The sequence below is a fragment of the Magnolia sinica genome, chromosome 16 (genome assembly GCF_029962835.1).
Source record: "Magnolia sinica isolate HGM2019 chromosome 16, MsV1, whole genome shotgun sequence".
In the NCBI taxonomy this organism is placed as follows: Eukaryota; Viridiplantae; Streptophyta; class Magnoliopsida; order Magnoliales; family Magnoliaceae; genus Magnolia; species Magnolia sinica.
The window spans coordinates 23,838,650-23,856,827 of record NC_080588.1 but is presented as its reverse complement, the minus strand read 5'-3'; the positions used below and the strand labels follow the sequence as shown (position 1 = coordinate 23,856,827).

Below are 18,178 nucleotides of genomic sequence, written 5' to 3'. Positions count from 1 at the left end.
CAGTAATTAACGTATTAGAGATCTACATAATTACTATGAAATAAAACAAGATAAACTCATTTGGCACCTACCAAACAGGTCCTAAATGGATGGTGAGAGAAGGAAATATAGATTTCTGTCTTGATAACTGTTGGGGAAACCAGCTTCAAGTCATTTATTGATTTCAGAGAATGTTGATCGATCCTTGCATCTTTAACCAACGCTGGTTGGGACATCAGCATGTCATCTTCAACTCTTCCAAGTACAATTGATTTCTAGCTCAAGTATTAAGCTATGCAGCTTACTAGATAAATTAGTATGAAAAACCAATAGTGATGGTCAGTTTTTGTTGAAATCCTCTTGGCACATTGTTCACCGGCAAGGTCAGAGCTTTGAATGGCATAAATGGGTTTGGAGACAGTATCTTCTGTGAAAGGTTGATGCATTATTGCCACAAGAAATAAATTCCCACCGACTACCAGCTTCAGCATTCAGGCATATCCCGTTTGTCTCTACATGTTCTTGCAGTGAGAGAAAGGAAGGTGATTGTTTTCTTCTATTTTCCCTTCTTTTAAAGGAAGAGAAATGTATAAGTGAAAGAAGGAAAGAAGATCAAAGACAAAGTCTAGGGTGGGGGCAAATGATAAAAGGAAGCTTGACATATGAGAAAGCTAGGGTCCGTGGAGATAAGGTATTCAGAAAGTGCAAGGAATATTAGGGTTTGTGGAGACCACGATTTTGGTACCGTGGAAAACATGCAGCGTTATGGCAGAAAAACTGCAATGGTATTGTTGCAGTGAAGAGTTTGAGAGGAAATGAATTTATGGATAGAAATATAAAAAGAGAGTGTGATAAGGGAAGGATTGGCATAAAAGAAGCAGAGAAGTTGACAAGTGATGGAAAACCACAATGACTGAAAGAAAAGAAATATATTTGCATGAAGCATACTGCAAAGCTGCAAACAGATTTGGGTGAGGTAGCAGGGGAGCATTTGTTTTATTGAGTATAAACAGCTAGGAAGCAAGAGCAAGAATGCAATGCCAAAGAGCGATTCGAAGTGGGAGTGGCACCTGGAGCTCGTGCAACCAAGGCATTCAGAAGTTGAAATATGAAGTAAAGAAAATGAGCAACTAATTTCATCAAGCTCACAAAGTAAAAATACCAAAGGAAACATCCCATATATAAAAGTCCAGCACATATATGAAAAGTCAAATTTATCACAATAAATTTAATGGGAAGATTTTTTATTTTTTATTTCTTTCTTCTTCTTCTCTAAGTAACCAAGGGTTGAATGTGCATCAAGTAATCATGTTCTTGCCATGTAAAACCTTCCTCTCCTCTTCTTCATTCCAAAGGCCAAGAGTATAGTAAGCGATGAAGCCTTTAGTGGTACGTCATTTTTTACGTACCTCATAAAAGCGGTTTTGTGAATTTGTTAATTCCTAACATAATGCATGGAAGGAAACTCAGTCATGAAGGATTCATCCAGCTGCAGGCATCACTTCATATGTGAGTTTGAATATTTCATCTCACATATATTAGCATAACGAAACTCCTAGGAATCAACCACTCAATTGGTTTAGTGACATCAATCATGTGTAAGGTAAAAGTTCCTTTTATCCATGAAATGCAGGAGGATAACTCTGATGCAAAACATACCAATAGGCAACAGACGTTCCAAACTGGGAAAAAAATAAATCAAGAGACAATGTGAAACATAAGGTCTTACTATTTGTTGATATGTAAGTCTGCATCACTGTATGATGGCATTGCTTTAATTACTGTGGCAGTATGGTTTAAATGAATTAACCATTAAGGATGAAGTTGCTTGGTGTATATTGTTTATGGGCTAAGTGGTTCAGGTCGACCAGACCAGAGAGTAGGGAAATGCTTAATAAGAGGTCTGGATGACAGTCTTACTGTACAAGTTTAAAGTTTGAAAGAACCAAGACAGACCAGACCGTCTTTTGTATGCAAATTTACTAGGAATAATTATAGAGGCAAGTTTATTTTAAATTGATGCCAGTAGATTCCTCAATGCAATTTCTTCTATTATCATGACTCTATAATTCAACATGACGGGGAGATTAATGTCTCCAATAGAATTACAAGGCGATATGCCTCTAGAGATTGCCACACACCAATGAAACTATGGAAATTCTTGTAAGATAGCCGTCCGATTAGTAATGCTATTCAGGAAAGATGGATCTGGGGAGTCCTGGGCTGCTACTATGACGAAAACCACGATATCGATGATAATTATGTTGGTGATGGTTTCGTGAAATTCAATTTTGCTTGGTGATCTTTTTTTAATGCTTAGCATATTATTTTCCAAAACTACCAATTACTTATATAAAAAAAGAGCAATTTTTGAGTTCCTATTTACCATATTAACATTGTGAGCAATCATCAGGTTAGGTTTTCCATAGTTTTGTATACAAGGATAAATAATAGCAAGAGTAGAACATTCAATCGAAGCAATGAAATGAACATCTCCAAACATATGGGTAAAAGTGGAGTGTACCTCTTATCTTTCCATACACTACTATACAAAAAATTTGGTAGAACAAGAGTTGCATTAAGTAAACGAGCAACAGCCACAGCGTTGCAAACCTGATATCAAGAAAGATAACATAAGAAAAATGGCATCCATTGGAAACAATAGAATAGAGAAGCTAAATAAATCATCAAATATCTTTCTTAACTCCATCCTTAGATCTCAAATAAGTATGAGAATACGAGAAGGATAGAAAGCAAACTTGTAATAGATTTTGAGAAGGATTGAAGAAATGTCATTTTAAAACAAGACAACCAAACTAGCTTTGGACCCAACTACAAACTCTACTGTCTTTCCATAGCTTCCTGTAGTGTTGGGCCAACTACAATTTTGCTAGCTGGCATCAACTCCAAAGCATTTATTATGCAGCCTATGGGTGGGGACCAACACCTAACACCTAAGGCTGACAATATTTGTCTCTCCTTTCCTCCCTCCCTCCCTCCCTCCCTCCCAGTTGTATACGAGTCAAATAGAGTCAAGCTTAGCATAGCTCGGCTCAGCCAGCAGCCAACCCCAGCTCGAACTCGGCTCGGTCAACGAGCCTGTCTATCCAGCTCGGCCCGGTTTGGTCAATAGCTCGGGCCGGCTCGAGCCGAGTTCGAGCTCAAGCTTTCAAGTTGAGTTCAAGTTTGTGCTTTCAAGCAGAGTTCAAGTTCGATCTGTTGAGTCAAGTTTGAATTCGAGTTCAAGGTTGAACATAAAATATAATCCATTCTAATTACATTGTTCACAACATTAACTTAATATCCTCCATAGAAAGAGTGCCTTGCTGGCATATAACTATAGGCTCCTGCCTCCCACAATTGAACCGGATCCATCACTTACGTCGTTCGATTCATCCAAGCTACTATCCAATTTTTCATATACATATTGGTTCACCTCTTTTGAATCAGAAGGTGAAGAGAGGCTTCATTCGTGCTCTTGTATGGTTTGAACCAGTGTTTTAAATAGCGCGTAGTGTATTGTGTAGCGTTCAATCCCCTATAGCATGTAGTGTAAGCTACATCGCGTGTAGCATAAGCTACACAATAATTCTTTTTTATATTAAAAAAATAGAAAACATATAATACATTGTAAGAATAAATATGAAAAAAATGCAAAAAATAATAATGGAAATGTCTACACATGTTTCGTTTTTCAAGTAAAAGCAAGCCAATTCACATATTTAAACTAAATCAAATTAGAATCACATCAAAAACATTCTAAGCAAACTACTTTAATTAATGATCTCTAATTAAGAAGTTTAAAACCACAAGTCACAACTCACAAGCATAAACTATTATAAAATCCCAAAGGCCAAAGGTTTAGAGGTTTAAGTACAAAACAAATTTCACATTCCTTGAACTCTCAATTCTCAAATTTAGCACTAAATCTACTAGGCACTAGACTTTAGAGGTCTTCATCATCATCTAATAGATCATCATCATTGTCATCTTCATCCATGTCATCACTAGGTATAGGCCTTTCATCATCAGCATCTGTATCTTCATCATCTACATCGTTCGCTTCATTAACATTCTTGCCCATATCTCCTTCCTCTACTATAGGAGAAAGAAATCGTCCCATAGGACCACCTACACATTAAAGAAAGGAATTCGTTGGTTTTTTTGTGAAAAATGTTCATGAAAAACTTATGTTGGGACTTGGAAGCTATAATTAGAAGCACTTACTTAACTTGCTAGCCTTTCTTTTATAAGTTTTACTAATGGAAGGGGGAGGATTTGGGGGACAAGGAGTTGAACTTGAACCACTAGATGCTAGTGGTGGTGGTGGATTGTTGCTAGCTAGATCATCTACATTCGGAATAGTTGCAATAGCACTAATATCAAATGCCATGCTTTGATCTTCGAGCCACGATGCATCAGTTGGGAGAAGAGGGTCTTCTTTTTCAGCAATCCATTCATCATCTGAGGCAAGGTGGTCAACTAATATAGGATCCATTGTCGCACTCCTCTTCATAATCCTTTCCCTTAATTTCATAATATACATCACATATACTAGAGAATTTATCTTCTATTGCTCTAGCCGATTTCTCCTCTTCGTGTGAATCTGTCAATTCCATATGGTGATTAATGTAAATTTAAAAAAAAAAAAAAAAACTTGCTAATGTACTAATTATTGTTGTTTTAAAACATCAACGAGAAAAAGAGTCACCTGCTCAAAAGTACTCCAATTTCTCTCACATCCAGAAGCACTGCATGTAAGGCTTAAAACTTTGATTGCAAACTTCTTAAGATGTGGTGTTCTATCTCCAAAGAGCTACACAAATTAATTAGAAATTAATGAAATGCTTTCACCAGTTATAAAAATATAGTATCCATAAAAATGAAACTATAAAGTATAAATTACCTGGGAAATGCTTCATCATAGTTGTAATTGCTAGCTGAGAACCAAAATCTCCTCTTCTAAAGTCATATTCATCCAATTGAATATCAGCATCAAACCAATCATTTATATCAAGGATCATCCTATCCATGCACTCCATCAACCCTTTTTTTATCTCAGGGTGTGTAGAGAACTTATCTGAGTACCATATTTGAGGATTCAAATAGTACCCAGCTGCATGTAGAGGACGATGAAGCTGTGGAGTCCATCTCTCATCTATCTTCTTCCAAATTGGAAGATATCTCTTCTTTACATTATTGCAATTCAATACAATCTTCTCCTTTGTTGAATCCATTAATTCATAAATGAAGCCCATCGCCGGCCTCTCCTCTGAATCTACTTCTCTCAAAACACTTACCAAAGGCATTGTGCTCTTAACGCATAACGCAACATGCGGCCAAAACTTTGGATCAAACATTATGATGGCCCACGCCCTTATTCCTTCTGGTTTTTTAGCCCAAGAACATAAAGACTATTGCTCTGATGCAAACATGGCTTGAATGTCAGATTTGCTCAATGACCCTCAATCAAGTGGTCCTTTTTTTTATATAAAAATCATTTTCCCTACTTACAATATATCCCTTAATTACAGCATAACAGCAGCATCTATATCCCCTAATTACAGCCCTTAATTACAGCATAACAGCAGCATCTATATCCCCTAATTACAGCCCTTAATTACAGCATAACAGCAACATCTATATCCCCTAATTATAGCATTTATATCCCCTAATTACAACCCTTAATTACAGCATAGCAGCAGCATCTATATCCCTTAATTACAGCAATATATGGTACAACAATATATGGTAGGTTTGTTGTCTATCCTACTAACATCCCCCCTCAAATTGATGCTGGTTGATCAAGAAGCATCAATTTGCCAACAAGAAATTGATGACGTAGTCATGTCATAGCTTTGGTGAAGACGTCCGCTATCTAAAGATCGCTTGAGACATGTGGAAGAGAGATAACCCGAGTATCAACAACTTCCCGTATAGAATAGTAGTCCACCTCAATATGTTTGGTACGCTCGTGATAGACGGGATTGGTAGCGATCTGAATAGCACTCGTATTATCAGCATGAAGAGGAGTGGGAGTAGACTGAAGAAAACCTATTTCAGCAAGTCACGGATCCACATAATTTCTGAGCAGACTGCCGACATGGCACGCTACTCGGACTCGGTCGAAGATTTGGAAACACGATCCTATTTCTTACTCTTCCAAGAGATAAGTGAATCACTAAGAAACATACACCACCCGGTGACAGACCGGTGAGTATCAGGACATCCTGCCCAATCAGCATCACTAAAAGCCACAAGGCGAAGAGGAGTACCAGTAGAGAAGAACAAGCCACGGTGAGAGGAACCCCGGAGATATCGAATAATTCGACGGATTGCGGCAAGATGAAGGTAGCGAGGAGATTGCAGAAATTGACTGACTTACTGGACAGGCTAAGCATATCAGGAGAACTGGTCATGTGATTAGATGCAGCGGAGTCAACAAGCCAAGACAGTGGAAGATGACACTGGAGTGAGATTTTGAGTGCTGGTTACCCCATCTGAAGTGTGGCCAGTGGCAGTAGCATGATAAGCATTCACGGGTCGGTTTTGAGGACGTGTTGGGTATTCTTTGATGATGTGCCCCTTCTGTTTACAGTAGTTGCAGAACTTTTTAACACAATAGACAGCAATATGCCCATAATCTTTGCAACTGTAGCATTGAACTGTACGCATGTCTCGAACCCTCCCTTTGCCTTGAGCGGCGTATGCGACAGCATTCTCTTGTGGAAGCAAAGATTGAGTAAGAAGACGTTGTTCCTCTCGAAGAAGTGTCCCAAAACACACATCAAGAGATGGTGAAGGATCCCTGTGCATCAGGTTGGAGAGAATAGACTTGAATTCTGGCCTTAGTTTCATTAAAAACTGGTCTCTTTTGCTAACTTCATGAACTGCTTGAACAGCAGAGAGGGACTCGGTCAACACGTCGGCATACACAATGTCGGAAAACTCAGCCCAAAGATTCTGAAAACCATAGAAATATTCCTGAACAGAGTGTACCTTGGGAATAGGAAGCAAGATCAATTTCCAACTGAAATCGCCAGGCGGAATGATCGTGATGATAGACCTTTTTCAAGTACTCCCACATCGATTTAGCCGTCTTGTGCGGCCTTAAATTGAGTATAAGCAGTGGATCAATAGACCCAAGAATCCAAGTCATCACGTGAGCATTTTTCACCTTCCATTGAACCAACGTCGTAGGATCGGTAGGCACTGGATCACTCCCATCAACATGACCCCACAACTCCTTTCCCATGACAAAAAGTTGAAACTAAAACTCCCAGGCAGCATAATTCTTCACTGTAAACCGAGTTTGAAAGACTTCTGAGTTGGAGTTGTTAGCCATAACTAGAATCTCTCGAAATGCACCAAAAAAACTGCAAACCAAAACCCGCACCCAAGAAACCAGAAAACCAGAGCCTACAACCACGAAGATTGGACCAAAGACAAGGTTGCAGAGAGTGGCTTTGATACCATGTCAGATTTGCTCAATGACCCTCAATCGAGTGGTCCTTTTCTTATATAGAAATCATTTTCCCTACTTACAATATATCCCTTAATTACAGCATAACAGCAACCTCTATATCCCCTAATTACAGCATAATATCTCTAATTACAGCAGCATCTATATCCCCTAATTACAGCATCTATATCCCCTAATTACAGCCCTTAATTACAGCATAACAATAGCATCTATATCCCCTAATTACAGCTCTTAATTACAGCATACCAGCAGCATCTATATCCCCTAATTACAGTCCTTAATTACAGCAATATATGGTAGGTTTGTTGTCTATCCTACTAACATTGAAGACCCTTCTTTTGCTTAAAAATACTTCGAAGGGTGAGGTACGCTGTTGCAAAGCGTGTCACTACCGCCCGTAGAAGCTCATGATTATTTGTGAAGCTTCTCATCATGCTAAGGACAATTCCATGTCCAATATCCTCCAACATTAGATCTATACAATGTGCAACACATGGGAGTCCAATAGATCTTTCTTCTCTCATCCATCAGCTTCTTACCGGCGCTCACATAGCTCGAATGGTTTTCTGTGATAACCTGAACCACATTTTCTTCTCCGATCTCTTCCACAATATCATTAAGAGATTTAAACAACAAATTTCCATCTTTTATTGAATCTGAAGCATCAATAGATTTATAAAACATCGTTCCGGCCAGACTATTTATTAAGAAGTTGATGATACTTCTATTCTTTCCATCTGTCCAACAATCAGACATAATCGAACACCCGTAAGTTTTCCATGAATCCTTGTATGCTTTCATCAAAGTATAAATGTTACCAACCTCCTCCTTTAGTATCCAAGTTCCCATCTCATGCACGGATGGTGGCTTTAATCCCTGCCCAAACTTTCCAATCGCTTCACAAATAGCCGGAAAGTATGGGCTAGTACAAAGGTTGAATGACAAAGCACTTCCAAAAAAAAATCTCCCAATCGCCCTACACGCTTCTTTTCTTCCTTCTTCCACTTTATATTCAATGTGGCTTGTCGCGGTTCACTGCTAACAAATTGGTCTATGGGACCTCTTGCTCTCACCACAGGTTGGTTACTAGTCCCAGAAGATCCACTGCCAATCACAAATGCATCATTACCCACACTACCACTACCAAAATCAGAACAATATGTCGATCCTGCCCTTCCTATATCACGAAACATCACATTTTTTTTTTATCTTTTTCAATATGATACATTTTTAGAGCCTTTTAACACTCCTCTTTTGCTTCTGCAGTCACTTTTGGGCATGGCTTTATCCCATTGTGTGTTCTAGCCAAATGATTCTTTAGGCGAGTCACACCTCCCGTACATCTTTGACCACAAAATTTACAAAACACATAATTTCTACAAGCTTGTCCTCGTGGATCCTCTTTAATATATTTCCACGAAAAATCTCTCTTTACCATTAGACATCTCCCTCTTTTCAATTTACTAAAAAACAAAAAATTCCCAATTGATAGTCATTTAACCATAATTTACTGAAAAAATAAAATTCACAAATGGACAGTATACACTACTGAGTAGACAATTGGACACCATACACTGTTGGGCCATGCCATACACACATCACAGTGGGCCCCACGCATGTGGCCCATGCCATACACACATCATAGTGGGCCCCATGCATGTGGGCCATGCCATACATCACAGTGGGCCCCATGCATGTGGGCCATGCCATACATCACAGTGGGCCCCACGCATGTGGCCCATGCCATTCACACATCACAGTGGGCCCCACACATGTGAGCCATGCCATACACACATCACAGTGGGCCCCATGCATGTGGGCCATGCCATACACACACCACAGTGCACTTCACGCATGTTTAACATAAAAACCGACTTCCTAGAAAGAAAAAAAAATAAAAAATTTGAAAAAATGAAAAAATAACAACTTTCCAACATAAATAAAAAGAAAACTCATTAGCAATGAATAAAGGGCCAAAACATACCTTGAATAGATATTAATAGAGATTTAATCAACCGGAAACTGATTTTTTTGAGCTATGTATTCGTGCGGCTGCGAAATGGGGGAAATGTGATTTCTCCGTTGTTTGGGCTTCAATACTCATGAAAATACAAGAATAAGATGCTCCTATGGGGCCGATTCAATGCCCGAAATTTCGTCTCCAAGGGGCCTTTGGAGCCAGAGGATCGAAAATCTCCAACAAGCTTCTTGCGACAAGTGCGGCATGAGATAGGGCTTTCGAAAGAAGGCCTTCGTAACCTTTTAAGTTAAACAGGTTTTTTTTTCATATGAGTCTCCCACCATCTCCTAAGAGGAAAAAAGCCTCATCCGTACATTTGGAGGCCCATTTTTTAATGGTTTAGATTGTAGAAAAGGTTAAATGAGCACATGTTTATAATCTACGCAATGCCACGTGTGTGAAGGATGGTCTAGATAAATCTACATGCTGCCACGTGTGAGAAATATGAGTCACCACCATTTTAAAACATTTTACAAACTCACATAACAAAGTACTTTTATTTTAACCAAAATGGAGCATGTTCCTGAGGCGTACGCTATTGACGCTACACACTACACGTGTAGCTTACGCTACAGGGGAAATACGCTATTTAAGTACGCTACATAGCATTTTTAGTACACTACGCTACGTAGCGTACGCTACATAGCATTTCACAACATTAGTTTGAACTAGATTTTTATAACTTTATTTGTGGGAAATTTATACGTAGTACCCAACGCCTTATAAAATTCACCGAGATGAGCGAGAAACTTGGATTTGTTACCCTTCTTTTTGCTCATGTTCGATCCTGCTTCAGCATCATGTTGTCTTGAAGGGCATCTCTGATTTCTATAAGCCTCTTCTATACTACGTTTTAAGGCGAGTTAAAGTTGCTCTTCTTCTAGTGCTATTAATCTGGTTTCCTCCTCTACCTCTTCCCTAGTAGTTCTCCGTGTACCAGAAGGTATGGATGGGATAGAAGGTTTCTTATTTGAATCTAGAATGGTCTAGAGCCAAAAAAAAAAAAAAAATGAACCTCCTTCGGGGCTTTAGGGCATGGTTTTACATCACCACCCTGACATGTTAGGTGTAACCGAATTCGATTAGTATTGTTAACAAACTTTACCCCACACACAATCTTCATTCTTCCAGACCTTAGGAATTCGACTAAGGAATCATAGTCCCAAATGTTGGTCGATGGGTAGGAAAACGACATATCTACACTCCATTTTTTGAAGAAAAAAAATTGTATTTTGAGGATTTGTAAAAATAAAATAGAAATTAGAAAAGAATAACTTGACATACGCACTAAGCATAAGCAATATGATAAACAAAAGCAAATAAGCAATAATAAAATATACAAACAAAATATAAAGGAAATTGAATACAAGTCACATTATACCACTTTCAACTTAAGTAACATGTAACGTCTCGGAAAAATTCGTACAAAGACCAGAGTACCACCTCAGGCAGAAATCTCTAAGGACCAAATTCCTTTAGAAATTAGACGAAATTAACTAAGTGCTAAACTAGATTAGCTGTGAAATTAGCTTGAACTACTTTAAATACGAACTGCAAGACCCAAAACTTGTAAAATCGTTAACGCTACATTACCCTGAAACTTATGATCCATCTCAAAACCCAGTTGCTCTTGGGAGCACATCGAAACTCCGTATTGGACCTGGACCGCGGGTTGAAAGTCCGATTTCCTCAAATCTATACGGTTATGACCGCCTTGCTGGACTTGGCAACCATCTCAAAAATCAAGTCCTAAAGGTATCCAGAAACACATAACTTGAGCCTGCAGCGAAGTGTGTGAGAAACGCGAATATCTTTAGGAAATGAACTGAAACTTAAGTGAATTGAGTCGTTCGCTTGTAGGCCAAATCTATGGATTTAGACCGTCAGAATCTGACCCAATTACACCCTCAGATCAGAGAAAATTTCCAACACATGTCAGTACACTTGTGGCCCTGATCGAGCACCGGTGACCGTTGAACTGAAACTGGTCCGCCATGGTCGATCTGTAAATCCGATCGGACCAAAAACTTAACTCGACCTAGATCTAATGTTAGGGAGCTTAAGTCCGACCGCATGCAAAAAAGGGGCCTCCGGAAGTGTTCCGTTGGACCGAAACTGTCGCCCTTTGGCTATAATCTAAGTATACCTTGGCCCTGGGGCCATTTCCATCAGTCCTGGGCTTATATAAAGGCGTAAAACCCTCTCTCACCCTTCACATACGAATTTCTAACCCTAGGTGAGAGAAGATAAAAAGAAAGAGAAGGAAAGAGAAAGAAAGTGTGAGGGAAAGCTAGGGTTTGCTGCAGAGATTCTTCCATGCTGCTCTACGTATCGTATCACCGCTACCGTATCGCTATACCAGCGATTCTGGTTCCATTTTCGGGTAAAAAATCCTAACCCTAACCTATTTTAGGGTTTCAAATAGAGTAAATGCTGAAGTAGCTAACCTATTTCATGCTATAGGCTTTCGTTTTGCCATAGGCAAGGACTTAGTGATTAAATTGAGTTCGTTACGAGTATACCGGCGTAAGGTGCGGACTATAAACGTTTAGGTTATGGTTTTCAAGGCTTTCAATGTCAGTCAATGATTTGTGACTGACTTGAGTGCTATCACATATGCGTAGTTAGGATGTTTCAACATATTACACATATATGTAGGTTAGGCTATTTCGAATGCATTCGAAGTGTTTGTTAAAATGTTTGAATGAATATGGAATTATGATTTGTACTTGCTATGATTATTGATTGCTAATACATGATCGTTGTGAGTGTGCAACTCCTATGTAGGAGGATTCGCTATAACATGTGTTTTAACTGATTTATTACATGTATGTAATATGTGTAAACTACGTGTTTGATAAAATGCCTGAATGAGAAAATGTTGGTTTAAATGTATGTAATGAGGGTGTTGAGATAGGATTCTCAATCCCCTTATCTATGGTTACAGTTTCTTTATGTAACCTACCTTACTACTATGTGGATGATGGATGAACTGCCGATGTATTGTAACATGTGTAGAATGTGTTATGTTGAAATGCTCAGATAAGATTTATATTCAGATTTGGTTGTCACATGCTGGCTTTGGTTGTTACACGTGAATGTTAATGTTTGAAGTGTGATTGGGGCTACAATGTAGCCCAGGCAATCGGTAACGGTTTACGATCGGTGGCCGAATTGATTTAGCCACGACAGATACGTTCGACGAATCCGAATCGTACGTCGTTTGACGACAGTGGTTAGGCCACGCGGAATGCTTATGTATTTCATGTCGATTAAGTCGACGTACGCTCGTACTAGTCGAGCTTGTCAAGTAACTCGATTGGCCCGATGTATGTTCACCATGTATGGACGCTACTGTTTGAATCTAAGGTACCAACTTACCAGTGTCAAACCCGTTTAACCTTGGTACCTCGATCCGCTAAGACTCATGAGCCGAGCATGGTGGTATGGGACACCGTGGCCGTGCTGTCGGCCTACGCTGGGGCGACGAGCCTCCCCGTAGTGTCCAGTGAGCAACTCAGACTCATGAGCCGAATACGGTGGCATGGGATACTGTATTCGAGCTGACGGCCTACGATCAGGTGACGAGCCTGTAGTGACCTTGAGCATACACTAGAAACTACGTTAAGGTGACGAGCCTTTCCGTAGTAAACTAGAATATAAACCAGGCCTACGCTAACGGTGACGAGCCTCTCCGTAGCGACCTGGAAACCATCTATCGTATGTGACTACTAGGATTGACGACCCTAGATGGATCAATGTTTGGGTTATAATATAAAAGGAGGTGCCTTAGCTTCCCAATCCTGCTGTATGAATGTCTAATTAAGAACTTGGCTAATACAAGCATGCATCGCATTGCACAGTGCTTTGGCGAGGAAGTGCACAGAGGAAGGGGTGCATGCCGCGATCGTAAGATGTTGTCGCAAGAGGGAGTGTAGGCAAGGGCATGCATCATTAAGACATAGCATGTTTGCATTAACCAGAGTACTTACGAATGCTTGATTGTATTGCTTTATCATTACTGCTTGATTGAATTGATAACATGTTAACCTTTGCCTTATAGTTTCACTGAGTTGATCACTCACTCCCATGTTCTGGGACAGTGTTTTAAACACCAACCAGACTCTGTCTTAGATGCAAATTCTGGCGAGACGTATGAGGCCGAGCCAGACTTCTACGACGATAAGGAGTTCTCATACATACAGTTATCAGGCGGGTTTATGTAGGCCGCTCTGATCAACGGGATTACAGGGATATATGATTAGTTGGACATTCACATTTTGTCATTCTGTATATATCTTTTTCGGGACAGATATGTATTTATTGAACTCAGCAATGCCATCATACTCAAGAGGTTGGGAAACACATCTATGTACTTTATATATCTATCACAGTCTTCCGCTAGCGTACTTTAATTGCCTTTGGAGTATGATATGTTGTTTTGGTATAATCTCATTCATGTTTAAGGCACTAATACGGACAACATTTAATCATTATTATCTATGTTGCATGAGTGATGCGTCGAAACTCGGGAGTTGAATCTATGCTCGACCCCCGATTTTCAGGGTGTTACAAGTTGGTATCAAAGCATGATTTGGATTAAACTGGACATGGGTTATGGTCACACGACACCCACTGACGTACTTTGACTTAGGAGAGTGCAATGAATGTAGGAACAGTCCTAGGATTTTCAAGTTTTGCCTGTCGACGAAACTGATCATTCATAGGTGAAACTGACCATCGTAGTTCACCCCATAGGCACTTTTGACCATGTAAAACAATCCTAATCTCCCTCTAATCAGTTAATTGACGAGTATGGACGTCAATTCATTCAATCCCACGCACAAAACACGCCAAAAGCGTAAATACTCGCAAGATGAGGCTCGAACGTGTCTCGAACGAATGCGGGGGGGCCATACCGCAACTTATGATGGGATCCGAGGTGGGTCCCACACATTTTGGGCATCCGGGGGGGGTGGACACCGCCCCCGTGCAGAGCCACCGTCGGCCAGACAGACCCCGGGTGGAGCCTCCGCCAGCTCGGCGGGGCCCCGCCCGGCCAGACAGCGCCCGGGCGGAGCCTCCGCCCGCCCGTCTGGGCCCCGCCAACCGACGAACTGTGGGGTCCTCCACACACATGTGGGACCCCTCTCCCCTCTCTAAAAACCCATTTTAGGGTGTTTTTGCAAAATCCCAACCCCCTCCACTCCATATTCTCTCCCAAACCCCTCGAATCTTTCTTCCTCTCTAACCCATTGCACTAAACTCATCTTCAAGCTTCAAATCTTCTTCTTTCATCATCACTACCTTTTTATCTCCCTTTCCAAGTGGCTCAAACCCCATTAACTTTTTCAATCCCTCTCGAATCTTTTTCCATATCTTGCAAACACCACCTTTTCCTTCATTTTTCATACCATCTCCCTCCTTTCTTCCCATTTGAGTACACAAACCCACTTGTGTGTATCAAAACTCCAGGAGCCACCAACCCATCCTATTCCCAATGGCTTTCTTTGAAGTGGTCACCGCCATTTTCTCCATCTCTACGCTCTTGTCTCTCATGACAAGGAAAAGAGCGGCCCCGGATGAGGCCGGGCCAAGCCGACCACGTCGTCCTACGAGGAGGGCAAATGCCGAAGCAAGTACCAGTGCCGAGCAAGAACGGAGATCCAAGTGGGACCTCGATCCTCGGTTCCATTGGAGAGATCCCTACTGCCGAACATTGGCCTCGGTAAGTTCCGCAACCGCAAGGTCGTGTTTGAAGCACACGTCGATGAGAAGATGTTTGGGACGTACCCAGTCATCAACTTTCTCGCGGAAAATGGGTGGGGTCCCATATTCGAGGGAAAAACTCTTGTGAGTGCAAACTCCTGTAGGCAAGGACTTAGTGTTTAAACTGAGTTCGTTACGAGTCTACCGGCGTAAGGTGCGGACTATAAACGTTTAGGTTATGGTTTTCAAGGCTTTCAATGTCAGTCAATGATTTGTGACTGACTTGAGTGCTATCACATATGCGTAGTTAGGATGTTTCAACATATTACACATATATGTAGGTTAGGCTATTTCGAATGCATTCGAAGTGTTTGTTAAAATGTTTGAATGAATATGGAATTATGATTTGTACTTGCTATGATTATTGATTGCTAATACATGATCGTTGTGCGTGTGGCAACTCCTATGTAGGAGGATTCGCTATAACATGTGTTTTAACTGATTTATTACATGTATGTAATATGTGTAAACTAAGTGTTTAATAAAATGCTTGAATGAGAAAATACTGGTTTAAATGTATGTAATGAGGGTGTTGAGATAGGATTCTCAATCCCCTTATCTATGGTTACAGTTTCTTTATGTAACCTACTTTACTACTATGTGAATGATGGATGAACTGCCTATGTATTGTAACATGTGTAGAATGTGTTATGTTGAAATGCTCAGATAAGATTTATATTCAGATTTGGTTGTCACATGCTGGCTTTGGTTGTTACACGTGAATGTTAATGTTTGAAGTGTGATTGGGGCTACAATGTAGCCCAGGCAATCGGTAACGGTTTACGATCGGTGGCCGAATTGATTTAGCCACGACGGATACGTTCGACGAATCTGAGTCGTACGTCGTTTGACGGCAGTGGTTAGGCCACGCGGAATGCTTATGCATTTCATGTCGATTAAGTCGACGTATGCTCGTACTAGTCGAGCTTGTCAAGTAACCCGATTGGCCCGATGTATGTTCACCATGTATAGACGCTACTGTTTGAATCTAAGGTACCAACTTACCAGTGTCAAACCCGTTTAACCTTGGTACCTCGATCCACTAAAACTCATGAGCCGGGCATGGTGGTATGGGACACCATAGTCGTGCTGTTGCCTATGCTGGGACGACGAGCCTCCCCGTAGTGTCCAGTGAGCAACCCAGACTCGTGAGCCGAATACGGTGGTATGGGACACTGTATTCGAGTTGTTGGCCTACAATCAGGTGACGAGCCCGTAGTGACCTCGAGCATACACTAGAAACTACGTTGAGGTGACGAGCCTTTCCGTAGTAAACTAGAATATAAATCAGGCCTACATTGACGGTGACGAGCCTCTCCATAGCGACCTGGAAACCATCTATCGTATGTGACTACTAGGATTGACGACCCTAGATGGATCAATGTTTGGGTTATGATATAAAGGGAGGTACCTTAGCTTCCCAATCCTGATGTATGAATATATCTAATTAAGAACTTGGCTAACGCGACCATGCATCGCATTGCACGGTGCTTTGGCGAGGAAGTGCAGAGAGGAAGGGGTGCATGCCGCAATCGTAAGATGTTGTCGCAAGAGGGAGTGTAGGCGAGGGCATGCATCATTAATACATAGCATGTTTGCATTAACCAGAGTACTTAGGGATGCTTGATTGTATTGCTTTATCATTACTGCTTGATTGAATTGATAACATGTTAACCTTTGCCTATAATTTTACTGAGTTGATTACTCACTCCCACGTTCTGGGACGGTGTTTTAAACACCAACCAGACTCTGTCTTAGATGTAGATTCTGGCGCGACGTATGAGGCCGAGCCAGACTTCTACGACGATGAGGAGTTCTCATACATGCAGTTATCAGGCGGGTTTATGTAGGCCGCTCTGATCAACAAGATTACAGGGATATATGATTAGTTGGATGTTCACATTTTATCATTCTGTATATATTTTTTTTGGGACAGATATGTATTTATTCAACTCAGTAATGCCATCATACTCGGGAGGTTGGGAAACACATCTATGTACTTTATATATCTATCACAGTCTTCCGCTAGCGTACTTTAATTGCCTCTGGAGTATGATATGCTATTTGGTATAATCTCATTCATGTTTAAGGCACTAATACGGACAACATTTAATCATTATTATCTATGTTGCATAAGTGATGCGTTAGAACTCGGGAGTTGAGTCTATGCTCGACCCCCGATTTTCAGAGTGTTACATAACATTACACCACTTTCAAGTTTCAACATAATAGAAATAAGTTATAATCACCTTCATGTAGTTGTTGTTGTTGCAGGTGCAGATGTAGTCTTGTCTTGACTCTCGACCTCTTCCTCTTCCTCGTCCTCAACATTAGAAATATTACCTCCCTAAATCGGATGCAACCAAACTTGTGTACAAATTAATGCTTCAACTCTTTTTGGTGAAAGTGAGCTTCGATGCTTACTCACAACCCTACTCCCCCATTCTAAAAGCGGATTCTAATGCCACTATTGAAATTGGTATTGATAATATGTCTCGTGCCATTACAAATAATGTAGGGTATTTTGATTCACTAACTCTCATCTTCCACCATTCCAAAACATCAAAGTCCGAGCACTTTACGATTAGCTCTTTCATTTACAAGTCTAGCTTTGATTCCTTTGTCTGATCTCCCGTATCATCTTGTGCTAAGAAAGACATGCATTCATTGAGCACATTCACGACATTAACTTAATATCATTCATACTTCCAGTTAATCTAATGTTGATTGTGTTGGAAGCTTTCATGATAGACATTCTACATCGGGATATTGTACCTTTGTGGGTGGCAACCTTGTCACTTGGAAACGTAAGAAGCAGTTTGTTGTTGCTTGATCTAGTACAAAAGTTGAGTATAGAGCAATGGCTCATGCTACGTGATAGCTCATTTGGCTACAAACCCTGTTGCAAGAACTTAACTATCCTTCTT

The 18,178-nt window shown here is 40.5% G+C and overlaps 1 protein-coding gene across 5 annotated transcripts in view; it reads right to left on the bottom strand.

Moving 5' to 3' along the window:
- LOC131229354 (O-fucosyltransferase 2-like) overlaps positions 1–18,178 on the bottom strand; it is a 104,227-nt gene that overhangs the window by 58,599 nt on the left and 27,450 nt on the right. For 3 of the 5 annotated variants that reach the window (XM_058225294.1, XM_058225292.1, XM_058225290.1), the window contains exon 5: positions 2,504–2,592. The exons of the other annotated variants lie outside the window; for them this stretch is intronic. In XM_058225294.1, the coding sequence (XP_058081277.1) occupies positions 2,504–2,592 (89 nt within the window). The remainder of the gene's footprint in view (positions 1–2,503; positions 2,593–18,178) is intronic. 5 annotated transcript variants of the gene reach the window in all.